Source organism: Bos indicus, chromosome 2 (assembly GCF_029378745.1).
Source record: "Bos indicus isolate NIAB-ARS_2022 breed Sahiwal x Tharparkar chromosome 2, NIAB-ARS_B.indTharparkar_mat_pri_1.0, whole genome shotgun sequence".
Taxonomy (NCBI): Eukaryota; Metazoa; Chordata; class Mammalia; order Artiodactyla; family Bovidae; genus Bos; species Bos indicus.
This window is the reverse complement of record NC_091761.1, coordinates 39697880-39711545: the sequence shown is the minus strand read 5'-3', so window position 1 is coordinate 39711545 and position 13666 is coordinate 39697880. Positions and strand designations below refer to the sequence as shown.

At 39.0% G+C, this 13666-nt stretch overlaps 1 protein-coding gene across 4 annotated transcripts in view; it reads left to right on the top strand.

Annotated features, from left to right (window-relative positions):
- Positions 1-13666, top strand: part of GPD2 (glycerol-3-phosphate dehydrogenase 2) — a 150540-nt gene that overhangs the window by 73514 nt on the left and 63360 nt on the right. For all 4 annotated transcript variants that reach the window (XM_019972543.2, XM_019972534.2, XM_070767690.1 and 1 more), the window contains exons 4-6: positions 6507-6631; positions 7947-8044; positions 9044-9207. In XM_019972543.2, coding sequence (XP_019828102.2) covers positions 6507-6631; positions 7947-8044; positions 9044-9207 — 387 coding nt within the window. The remainder of the gene's footprint in view (positions 1-6506; positions 6632-7946; positions 8045-9043; positions 9208-13666) is intronic.

The following is a 13666-nucleotide window of genomic DNA, read 5'->3' as shown; positions in this document are numbered from 1 at the left end:
TGAGTGTTACAAACCTTTTTCATATTTATTGAAAACACTTCCTAAATCATTTGACTTCTAACTAACTTTGGGATACTTCAGAGGGCCCCTGAAACATCCCAAAGAGAAATATTAAACTACCTGAGTTCATTTGACATGTTAAATTACATGGAAAGTATTGTTGGAGGAGTGATGTATCTTCTCAGATTATATTTTATGGTTGATGTTACTAATACAGATATCCTAGAAATTATCTGAAATTCATGAAAATCTGATATGTTCTGGTAAAATGTTGTCAGTTATAATTCTAGTTATCATATTAAAGTGTTCAGTATTACAGCAATGACCAGGCTACCTTGCCAATTGCAATTTAATCAGATTTTAAACATGCCTTCTATGGTTTCACTCTGATGCCTTTGCAAGAATACTGCTACTTCAAGATTTATGGAAAAGACTTATAAGATTAAACAATAAACAATTTTTTTTATCTGGTAAACTGGTAACAGACTGGAATTTAGTCTACTGTCTGTGTTAAGAGAACAAAGTTTTCTTAGAATGCAGCTTTCGATAACACATAATGAATTTCTTTGCTTTTAAGTGATTTATATTTGTTTTTAAAATCTTTTGTTACTTTGGTAAAGTAAATAAACATTATTTAAGATTATGGTACACGTAGACAAAGCTCATTTTGCTTCTACAAAAAAATAAGCTCTCGTGGTTAGACTTTTGCTATCCTGATGTCCTTAAAACATGGCAATCAGTATCAGTTCAGTTCAGTCACTCAGTCGTGTTCGACTCTTTGCGACTCCATGAACTGCAGCACGCCAGGCCTCCCTGTCCATCACTAACTCCCAGAGTTTACCCAAACTCACGTCTGTTGAGTCGGTGATGCCATCCAGCCATCTCATCCTCTGTCGTCCCCTTTTCCTCCCGCCTTCAATATTTCCCAGCATCAGGGTCTTTTCAGATGAGTCAGTTCTTTGCATCAGGTAGCCAAAGCATTGGAGTTTCAGCTTCAACATCAGTCCTTCCAATGAACACCCAGGACTGATCTCCTTTAGGATGGACTGGTTGGATCTCCTTGCAGTCCTAGGGACTCTCAAGAGTCTTCTCCAACACCACAGTTCAAAAGCATCAATTCTTCGGTGCTCAGCTTTCTTTATAGTCCAACTCTCACATCCATACAAGACTACTGGAAAAACCATAGCCTCGACTAGATGGACCTTTGTTGACAAAGTAATGTCTCTGCTTTTTAATATGCTGTCTAGGTTGGTCATAGCTTTTCTTAGAAGGAGCAAGCGTCTTTTAATTTCATGGCTGCAGTTACCATCTGCAGTGATTTTGGAGCCCCCCAAAATAAATTCAGCCACTGTTCCTACTGTTTCCCCATCTATTTGCCATGAGGTGATGGGACCGGATGCCATGATCTTAGTTTTCAGAATGTTGAGCTTTAAGTCAACTTTTCACTCTCCTCTTTCACTTTCATCAAGAGGCTCTTTAGTTCTTCTTCACTTTCTGTCATAAGGGTGGTGTCATCTGCATATCTGAGGTTATTGATATTTCTCCTGGCAATCTTGATTCCAGCTTGTGCTTCATCCAGTCTAGCATTTCTCATGATGACAATATACAGCCTTGACATACTCCTTTTCCTATTTGGAACCAGTCTGTTGTTCCATGTCCAATTCTAACTGTTGCTTCCTGACCTGCATATAGGTTTCTCAAGAGGCAGGTCAGGTGGTCTGGTATTCCCATCTCTTTCGGAATTTTCCACAGTTTATTGTGATCCACACAGTCAAAGTAGTCTACTCCTAAATCGGAAAATTAAAAATGGGTGAACAGAAGCTGTTAAATCAGAGTCAGGGCTATGGGAGATCCAAGACAACTACTTGACTTTTCCCAGTCCCTGACAAACGTCATTTTTTGATGGGCTAAAGCCTTCCCTGGCTACAAGGTTAATATGAAAAAATTATATGTCACTAAATACTAAGTTTTGTTAATTGTTAAACTAAGTTTCTAGTTTTGTTAATTAATGTCTAGTGTTTACTAACACTCACTTCTGAAATAGTTCCTTGTTGTTATGGTATACTGCTAAAAGATTTACTTAAGTTATTAAAAAGGACACTCTAAGTTTGTTTCTAAAGCTTATCTCAATAAGCAATCATCAGATAAAGATCAGATGCTCCATGATGTACAACCAGGAGATTAACACCTGGCTATAATCATTTAACTAAGTCAGATGATCTGGGGTATACTGGGCCTACACCTAAGGAAAGTTCTTGACTTAAATTCTTGTTTGTGATGTTACTAATAACTGCTAGCTATATTATTTTCTATGTCACTTGTTTCAGAAGATTGTTTCTTATATTACTAAATGTGTGACTGAGCCTGTGATAAAATGTTGATGTGCAGTTCCATATGATCAATGATTGTAATAATGTAACTCTAGATATGGGAAGAAGCAACAAGAGGGAATATTTTCCTGGACCAAGAGGCTAGTAAGACAGGTATGGTCCAGAGACTTTTGCTACTCGCAAGGCCTGTTCCAATAACAGCACACTGAGTGCCCTATCAATGGAATCTTCCCTAGACCTGGGAATAAGTCTGCCCAGCACTGCAGATTACAGTGGCCATGAAATCCCCCCAAAACATGGTTAAATATGTGGCTATGAAGGGACCCTGCTGACTGGAAGTTGGCACTTGCCAGCTGCCTCTACAAAGATTACATCGTGACCACTGCAAGCTGCTGATCTTCAACACCCCCTGAAAGGAGTTCAGGGTGGAGATCAGAAATAAGGCACTCTGTGCTCTGGAATAAAACCAGAAGAACTGGCCTTCAGATAGTCAGATGTTTTAGGTAAAGATTTTATGAGCCCAAATCCTTGTACCTTCAGGTACCCAGAGAAACACTAACATCATGACCCACTGTCTGGGCCTGGTTCTCCTGGCTAGCCCCTGAGCAGCTTTCTACTTCTATTCATCTTTGGGCCATGTACCTTTAACTTTCTTGTTAAGTTTGTTTCTTCTAGAATACAACAAATCCCCAAGTGGTAGTACGACAAGAATATTCCCTGACCAACACCCAGACAATGCTGAAACAAGTCCACCTTATCATCCCATGGACTCTCATCTGTCTGCATAAATGCACCTGGACAGAGACCAGGCCAAGGGAACCCAGAGCCCCAGACGCCCCTGTACAGCCTGAAGAAGTCAGAGAACTTATTGCCCCTTTCCCTTTGAGGCTGGGTTCCCAAATGCCTGAGAAGGGAAATAAGTAGATAGTTAGACATGAGCAGGGTATCAAAAGGGGCCAAAGAATTGGCCCTAAAAATAAAGAGAGGGAGGAATGTGGTGACCCAAGGACAAAAGAGCAGATAGAACCAAGGAGGGTCTTGGAATGCAGGAATGGAAAAACCAGACCCTTATCGTCCTTCCCTCCCCTGTGTTGTAACTATTAATGGGACAGTATAACCTGTGTCCCCTCCTACCCCATAGGGAGAAGGTATTTATTTGCCCTGCTCTTACCCTACCCAGTATCCATGCCTTATCCAATCAGCAAATGACCCACAAGACCCCTATCTCACTCCTTGTACCCTGGGTATAAAAGTGGACTAAGGACCTTTGTTCAATGTTGATTCTCCCTTGAGCTGGCCCGCTGTTCTAACAGCGTCTCCCACTGTAATAAACTTTATTTCCCTCTCATTCTGTCTCATGCCTGGAAATTCTTTTCCAACCCGCGCCCGGACCACAACAATTGTGTCATCCATAAAGAAAGTGAAAGTGTTAGTCACTCAGTTGTGTTCGACTCTTTGGAGCCTCATGGACTGTAGCCCACCAGGCTCCTCTGTCTCCATGAAATTCTCCAGGCAAGAATACTGGATTGGGCAGCCATTCCCTTCTCCAGACCATCTTCCTAACCCAGGGATCGAACCTAGGTCTCCTGCATTGCAGGCAGAGTCTTTACCATCTGAGCCACCAAGGAAGCCCCATCCATAAAATACCCCCCAAATTTTGTGACCTCAAACAAGAATATTTTTTTCCTACACAGTGTCTGCGAGTCAGGAATCTGCCTGGGCCCTCTGACTCTCAGTTTCTCACAAGCTGCAGTGCTTTGTAGCAATTGACATGGATGTTGACATGATTCAGAGCCTTACAGGTTATTGGACTGAGGCCTCAATTCCTTGTGACCTATTGACTGGGGGATCCATGGGTTCTTTGACTCAGAACAAGACAGCTTGCTTCGGAAGTGGACAGCCATCATCATGACTGTATTCTGTTGATTAGAATAAGACACTAGGTCCAGTCCACACTCTAGGGTGGGGGATTACATACTAGGAAATGAGGCTGACTGGGGACTAAGCATCTTCTCCCACAGCCTGTGTGTACCTTTGGGCAGGTGGGAGCCAGGGGCTGCATGGAAGACTGCTTCTCCTCTCTCAGTCTAAGGTCCCTGCCTCTCATGGTGTGGGCATCTTAATGCCACGACTGCTTCTAAGACTGGAAGAGAGGTGTGTTTTAAATAATCTGGCTCTTAAATGCCATTTGAAAGTCAACTCCCTCATCTGATCTTCAACTGAAGAAAAAGTGGTATATTTTAGTGCTGGAAGAAGAAGTCTGTGTTGGATTTACTAAGTAAAGTTGATAGAACTCATCAACACAGTGCATTCTAAAGAGATTGCAAATGTAATCACCACTAAGCAATTTGGGATTTATATTCTGAGTTTAATTTTTGACTGCCTTTAAGATAAGAGTCCACTGCATTTTCAAATGAAACACCCATGAAACTTTGCTTCCTTTTGTTCACTTGCCTCTCTCTTGGTTGGGAACCACTAAACAGCTTGGTCCATGTCTATTTCATTTCTAATGCTAGCACTTTCGCCGGCACTTAGGCTCTCAAAAATATGTACTAACATGAAATATTTTTGTGTGTTTAATATATCCTGTACCAAATTAGCTAAATATTGCTAGCATTTTCATTGTTTAGAACTCTACAGATCTTTTTCTGGCATAAATACTTAAAAAGAGTGACCTGGATCTATTATACCTGTAATTTCTGTGTTATTTTGCTAGTTCATTAGAGCATTAGCAGTTTTGCCCTTGAATCAAAGTTCTCTACTTTTCTCTCCACAGTTTCCAAATATTTTGTCCTTTTGAGTCAAGGGAATTGCCCTGATTTTATGATGACATTTGGGTACGATATTTAAACTGTTAAAAAGTTATAAAAACGACCCTTTGGTATTAAATGTAATAAATGGCTCTGAGTTGAATGCATGCACAGGTTCTCTTATATGAGCTCTGTGAGCCCAAACTGCTCCAGTTACATATTCTCGTTGTAATTGGACTCTATGACATTCTCTCATCCCCCAAGAGTACGCCAAGCCATGAACATTCCTCCTGGCTTCGTGTTGATGTATACTTTGGGTCTTTTGAAGTTTTGGATTTCATCTGTAACTAGCGTATGGGACTCATAGTACTGTTGGTCCTCCCAATCCTGAAGAAGCAGAGGTGTGTCTGCAAGAAAACAAAACTTATTTCATTCCTAAGAGAGTTATTGCAATTCTCAAAGAGAAAGGAGGCTGGAATGACTTGTCCTTGTTCAGCCTCACCTTTCCCAAGATTACTGTCTTTGCTCATGGGTACTCTGTACTGGGTTCATTTGTCCTGGCCTGTATTTTTCTTTGTAATTCTACAGTGTTGTGCTTGCATGTCTTCAATTAGACTGTAAACTCAACATCAGAGGGTATCCTCTCCTTTTTTTCTTCTGTTTTGATGTCTTTGATCTCTTTTCCTGTCTTACACCCACTCTCACACCACTCTGGCAAGAGGAAAATGCATGTGGACGGCTAGTCTAGATTCATGGTGATGCGTTAGAGTTGGGGCTTTCCAGGTGGCGCTAGTGGTAAAGAATCTGCCTGGCAATGCAGGAAATGCCAGAGACGCAGGTTTGGTCCCTGGCTCAGGAAGATCCCCTGGAGGAAGGTAATGGCAATCCATTCCAGGGTTCTTGCCTGGAGAACCCCATGGACAGAGGAACCCGGTGGGCTACAGTCCACAGGGTCACAGAAGGTCAGACATGACTGACTGACCACACATGCATGTGCATTAGAGTTGACTGAAGTTGAGAGGCTGGCACATGTCTGGACCCTTTTAGTGAGGAGTTAAATGTCAGTTCCCAAAGGCATCGTAACAATACTGAGTTAACTTTACATGGATAAAGATGGGTGCCAGTCTTCCCTTCAACCCTCTAAACACACCAGAGTATATTACTGCCATGAAATTGCACTGTAATATTTTCTAGTTGTGATTCATTCACAGTTTAATATGCTTCTAGTTCTGGTTTGACTTTTCCCCCAGGAAGAGACTAAAATCTCTTCATTATAATATAGACAGTGTACTGCACTTTGAATACAAATTTATCCATGTTCAGAGTAATTTTTCTTGTGATTGTCTCTACCCTGGAGAAGTGCCTTTAATGAATTACATACAAATTGTGTAATTTAAGAAGTTAATTTGGTTTTCTGGTTACACAGGACTAAAAACAGCCCTTGTAGAAAGAGATGATTTCTCATCGGGGACCAGCAGCAGAAGCACTAAATTGATCCATGGTGGTGTGAGATATCTTCAGAAGGCTATCATGAAGTTGGATATTGAGCAGGTAATTGTGTATGCTGGTTGTTAAACAAAAATTGTTACTATGCTTTTTTTCTACCCAATTAAATCAGTTTTTGGGTGTTTTTTTTTTTTTAATGGCCTTTAAGATTTCTTCCTACTGGAAATACCTATTTAGTGTATTCTGCTGGAGTGTCTTTCAGGAGAGGTGTGTCAGGTTTTTTTTGTAGTTGTTGTTTTTTCCTGTAGCAACAGGTTCATGAGTAACCAGGGTCCTTTTCTACACAGACATGTCAAAGTAGCAGATTTACCAAATCACTTTTGGATGTGTTACGTTTTAACAGTTGTGATTGTTTTTTGTTTTGTTTTTCTGACCAATGGCCACCAAATTGCTACTTTCCAAGCAGGTTCAGGGGAGCTCTGTTGTAATACATAAGGAGTATTAAATTGATCTTAGCTGCAAATGCAGTCACACTGCATATTGTCACTGACATATTCTGAAGGAAAAGATGATCTGAGTCATGCTTTTTTTTTTTATGTCACACTTGGTTGTGTCCAGTCTGCCACCATTTGAAAACTGCCAAGGCAGTGTGGAAGATGACATTTCCCAGAGGGGGTTAAAAAAAAAAAAAAAAACAGCTGAACTCCCTATCTGCTTTTCGTCCATGAAAAACACAGCAGCACTAACTTGACATTGTCGATTTTGACTCTGTCCCCTTTTCTTACATGTCTGTTTAGGACCTTGATGGACATAAAGAAAAGAGCGTAGGGTTTAGAATCAGATGACTTGTGATGTGCTATAACTTATTTATTCAATTTCTATGAGCCTCAGTTTTCTCATTTGTAAACATTAGTGTTATGATAGTAATGCTGGGTCTTCAGAGAGGGATAATGAAAACTAAAGACAAAAGCTTTTTCATGATCATTTCTAAAATACCATGCAACTCCTAAGTACTATGTCTGCTTGGGCTAGTGGAGGCAAGAAGAAAACGTTTAACATGAATTTGAACAATCTGTTATTTCTTACATGAGAAAATATCATGGGGGGCTGAGAAAAGGGACAATACAGACAATGCAAGATAAATTGTTACAATAATCTTGTAACTCAAGTCAGGAAAATATCTTACACCTAGGAACTCTGACAGCACGTTTTTCTCCTATGCAAATACAGTTAAGGTTTCTAAAAAATCTTTCAGGTTGACAGCATGATGTATTATTAGAAATTTGATTAGGAGGGAGCCATCCTCACTCAGAGGTAGAGAGGTTTCTGTGTATCAATCAGTTGGCAGGGTGTCTATTTGCCATCTGAAAATATTATGATCTGTTACTGCCAAACTAATTTTCTCTGTTTTGCTTTTCAGTACAGGATGGTAAAAGAAGCCCTTCATGAGCGTGCCAACCTGCTGGAAATTGCTCCCCATTTATCAGCTCCATTGCCTATTATGCTTCCAATTTACAAGTAAGCCTTTTGGTATCATCAATATACTCTTTGCTTATCCGAGGCCAATAGAACAACCCAGTTTTAATGGCAGAAGTTCCTCAGTGTGTATTTCTTAAAGTAGTTGTAATTGGTCCTAATCTTTAATCCTTTTAAAATATTTTCCTTTGTTGTATTTAAAAAGTGTGACTTTTTCTAAATTACTCTCTGCCAACTCACCTCTGAGGGCTAGATCTTGAAGGCAAAGTGGCTTGTGTTCTGCTTTTTTAATTAGTCGTTTTAAACTCCAGTTTCTGAGAGTATATAGAGGAACAACTGCATTTGCTCTGGGAAACATAAGAGGGTCATTTGCAGGCTAAAATGCAGAGCCAGAATGAATCCTGCTGCGAAATCTGAACTGACATATATCAACTCCGAACCCTAAGCCATTTTGTGTCATTTTAAATTTCTGAGTTAACCAAACCTGAAATTTGGTTTGTAGGTGTCAGATAATTGTAAATTATTAAACCCAATTTTCTGAATATTGTTAGAGCTATCCATCAAATTGACTTAAACTGGAAGACAGATAATAGGAAATACAGGATTATGTAGCTCTGTTAGCTGCATGAGTGTTGTGGGGTCTAGAAACAGATTTTATAATTTTTGTCTATATTTTGTCATAGATGGTTTGAGATATCTCATGCCAATGAGTCTCTACCCTGGGTGTACATTAGAGTCACTCTGGTCTTTGCCCTCGTCTAGTTCAATTGATCTCTAGGAACACAAGATCCAGGCAGCTATGTTTGTTTTTGATGCTCCCTAGAAAGTCTAATATGCAGTCAGGTCCAGAACCACTGCCTTTGAGATGATTCATTTATGTATGTAATTCAGCTGGGCTGGTCTCAGAATAGGAAGGCACTTCTCTTGTTTCTTATGCAATACACTTCTAGATATACTTTGTTTTTCTTAATAAAAAGTATCATATAAAGTGACATTCTATACCCCGTTTGTAAAGAAACCTTTCCCCTCTTTATGCTGTAGATGGTGGCAGTTACCATACTACTGGGTAGGAATCAAGCTATATGATCTGGTTGCTGGAAGTAATTGCCTGAAAAGCAGTTATGTCCTCAGCAAATCAAGAGCCCTTGAGCATTTCCCAATGCTCCAGAAGGACAAACTGGTGGGAGCAATTGTCTACTATGATGGTACGTGATTTTTGTTTTTTCAGGATACTCATGACCCTTACAGTGTATTCTTAATGAGATAGTTTTGCATACTAATTAATGCTAATCTTACACAATACACAAACACACATGTGCACTCTGCAAGCAATGTTTTGCTTTTAACATCACTCGGTTTTGAATATTCCTTCGACTTTGAATCTCATGGTTGGTTTGGTCCGTTTTCCATCATTGTGCATTTTGGGCCCCACCTTCATGCCATTTAATTTGTTATGTGTTTGCCAGTGAACGCTTGCCTTATGAATATATTATAATGTTGAAAGCAGCTGAGGATCTGTTAGGTTTTCTAGATGAAACCTCTATTTTCAAGGGGTTATAAGCCTAGGGAAAAATGCCTCTGGGCTGAAATGGACATATTCATATTTTGCACAGGACACAATTCTTGAACATATAATTTATGTGATGAAGGTAGACGAACACTGCATCTGTTAAACTAGTCTGTTTTTTTTTTTTTTTCTTCAGTCCCTCAGTTTTGAATGCTTATTTTATTGTTATCAGATATTTTCTAACAGTGACATTATCTAGTACCCATTTGCCTGGTGTTCAGTGTTCATTCATTGTGTTTGTGTGTGTGTTAACAAGTACAGTTTCGTACACTTTTATTTGAAGGAACTAACCACTTAACATAGCTCCAGATGAACCACAATACAACACAAAACATCACAGGAAAAGCTGTTTGTGAAATTTTACTGCGTTTCTTAAGGGAGAATGGAATTGGAAAATAGTCCAGGAATTTCTGTTTATAAATAAATAGCTGGACACAGATAACTGTACACGTTCAAAAAGTCTTAGAAATTTTGTGACACAAAGGATAGCTTAGGCCCCATAGCTCAGTGAGTTTTTAAAATCCCACTATGTGATCTTATGTATTTAGTGTTAGATATCTAAACTCTTAGTATGAAGAAATATTTTCTTTTTTTTCTTTTTTCAGGAGACTTTGATATTTATACTTCATAATACAGGATATCTTTTAGGCTACCCCCTTTGTTTCTCCTCAACGTTAGGTTTCTGAATCAATTTAGCTATCTGTCAGGCTTTCATGTATGAATGTGAAATGTATACATGAAGATGGGGCAATGGGGACAAACTCAAGAACGTATGCTAGGACCAACAATGTTAGAAAAATGTTAAGGGTCTTTGACAAACGTTAAAAGCCAGAAAATGCAGTTTACAGTGCCTTGCAGCATCTAAACACCACAGGAGGGCACTTAACTACTTTTTTGGTGCCCCTGATTGAATCTCATGTTAAAGGACAATCTTAACTGTGAATTTTCTTTCCCTTCTTCAAACCCTTAACGTTAATCCATTGTAGTTTGTTGGGTGATTACATTAAAGAGGTTTTTGGTGCAGGAGGAATCAGAAGGCATTCTGCAAATGGACCCCTGTCCATCCTGCCATGGAAATGTTTGTGCCCTTTGCCTCTTAATTTCAATCCCTCCCATGCAAACTCTCTCAAGTACTTGGCCATTTTCTCTACCACATGATCTATTGAACACAAACTACTTTTATTTGTTATTTTTATTTTTTAGCTTGTGCATATCTGAATCTCCTTGAGGGGGAGTATTAGTGGATGTCATATCTGAATTTGTGGTGTCCTGTCTTATGTTGGTTTGATATTGTTATGAATTATAGATTCTTATTGATTACATAGAGAAACCAAGGGAAATCTATGTCACATAATGCAGGAGAAACATTATCATATTAAAATCAGAGGAAGGAGAATTTCTTTAATCTACAATTGGCTTTTATAGCTTGTTACAGATTGCAAAATTATGAGTTTAGCAAAGATTACTGAAAAGTTTAAAAATTATTTTTTAAAAGAATTTCAAATTGATATTTGAAAATTGATTGTGAAACCCAAGTCTTGAAAAAGTAAAAATCATTCTGGTCACTGGAAATAGTTTCTTTTTTAATCTTGTTCTGAAATGATGTAGGTCCAACTATGTCATGCTTGAGGCAAGACAAAATAGCAACGTGAAACAGTGTAGTTCTACAGTTTCACAGCTGTATTCACAGGTAGGGCAACTCTTGTTAAACCTAATGGTGTGATGAGCAAATTAAATAACAACATGGAAATAAGGTAGAAAGGAGTATATAGAAAGGAATTAAATGTAATAAATGTGTGCCCAGAGAAAGGAAAGGATGACTTACTCTTTAACCAGAAAAATAGCATTATTATCCTGCTACCAAAGTACTTCAGAAAGGAAAAAATACTTTAGCATATACCATTGCAGTTGAATTCTGAACATTGTAATTTACAAGATAAACCTTTCTTAACAAAAGCAACAACATAACCATGCAGGAGACCCCAGTTCAATTCCTGGATCGGGAAGATCCCCTGGAGAAGGGATAGGCTACCCACTCCTATGTTCTTGGGCTTCCCTGATGGCTCAGATGGTAAAGAATCTTCCTGCAATGCGGGAGACCTGGGTCGATCCCTAGGTTGGGAAGATCCCCTGGAGGAGGGCATGGCAACCCACTCCAGTCCAGTGTTCTTGTCTGGAGAATTGCCATAGACAGAGGAGCCTGGTAGGCTACAGTCCATGGGATCCAAAGTGTCAGATGCAACTGAGTTACCAGGTTATATTTTCTTTTTTATATTATGTTAGAGAAAACGATACAGTCATCTTACTGGTTTTCTGCCTGAGACTAGTCCAGTGTTTTTACTCTGTCCCTCTTCCCGTCCTACCAGAGAGTGACCAGCTATACCGGTCTGTGGCCATTACCACTGATCGTGGGTTTCCATGTATAGGTTGGTGACTGTTGGAACTCTTCCCACATCAGCAAGAAGTGTTTAAGGCACGACAGGCTCAGGTGACTTGGCAGGCTGTGAGGTTCTTGAGCCAGCTATGGATGATTTGCCAGTTTTCTCAGAAACTTACTTGTCTTCCTCTGTCAACTTTACTCTGCTTGATCCTAGAGATCTTTGCTGCCATTCTAGTTGAACTTCACTCATCCAATCCAGTACACAGAAAATGAGATGTAATTAAAAATCATTAAATATTTAAAACCATAAGATACCCCCATTAAGCTTCTGGAAGATGCAACTGGAGAACAAAATTACAGCTTTAAATCCTTCCTTCTGAGAGTCCAGTCAGTGACAGAGAGAGATATCTGTTATTTCATACTCGATGATGCCCTTAAGTATTCCTTATGCACATGTGAAAATAGCAACCTACAAGAAATTACATTGGCTTTCCTAATGTAAATAAAAGTTGGTTACAGCCATGTTTCAAAGGGGGAATTGAAACCCAAGTTTCACTAGAATATTCATTTTTATTCCAGCCTAAAACTCACAGCATACAAATAGATGAATTCAGCTTGTGAGAGAGCAAAGCCAATTTAATCTCTGGCTCCCCCGAGGTAAATGAAGTTCACGGTCCTGCCCCCACCCCAACCTCAGCTATAATCCCTGGCTCCTGGAGGTAAAAATGCACTGAAGTGAGGAAAATTCTGCAGCAGGATATAATGATCCAAAATGACAGGGACAATAATGACAATGAATTTCATGTCTCCCAGTCATGAGCTGGAGATGCTTGACTAGGCTGACTTATACAATTAAATTGTTACAGGTACAGCAGGAGATGCAGTTAGCTGTGTGCTTTGGGGAACGATGCCTCTGGCTAAAGGCATATCGTGGAATCCAGACTCTTTTGTTAGGAACAAACTATTATTCCTCTAGGCATGTACCCACAATTGTATACTTTAATAAAAGAAAGCCTGGGTTAAAGACAAGTCTTTTAAGGTGTTGATTTTATCTAGTTTGAAAGCTTTAAAAAAAGGAAAGAAAAATCGATTACCCAGTAACACAAAGGTGATCTTTTTTTTTTTTTTTTTTGGTCTTGTGTTTTCATTTTTGTTTCATTTTGTTTTTGGAGCATAAGTCAAACCTAAAGATGGTGCCTTTAATCCTCATTTACATTTTATAAACACAGTTGTTGAACTATAATTGGGTGTTATCTACTTTAAATCTGACAGATACATTGATTTCTTCAGAACAGAAATAGATACAATAAACAACCAAATAGTATGGATTTACAAATGATATAGCTGTGCCACTATGCAAGTTTGTCTTTGTGCTTCTTAATACAGTTCTTGTGAGGTTGTTATGGTGATCCTAAAGTGGTTGTGTGAACCTGCTGGGTTGCACAGGACCTCAACTGGGGGTAAGGAAGAGTATTTTGGGACTTTTACTTAGACCTGTTTCTATCAAATTCCTTAGAAATGTCTTTTTTTACATAAGGTTTAAATGGCTATTATATATATATATATATATATACAATAGTACAAGTATGTAATTTATAAATAAATGTCCATATTGGAGTTATATGTTGACATTTACTCTACTTCTGGAATACTCAACTTGATTTTTCTTTTTTGTACCACTGGGTTAGTAATTTGTCATCCTTTATAAATTGCAGAG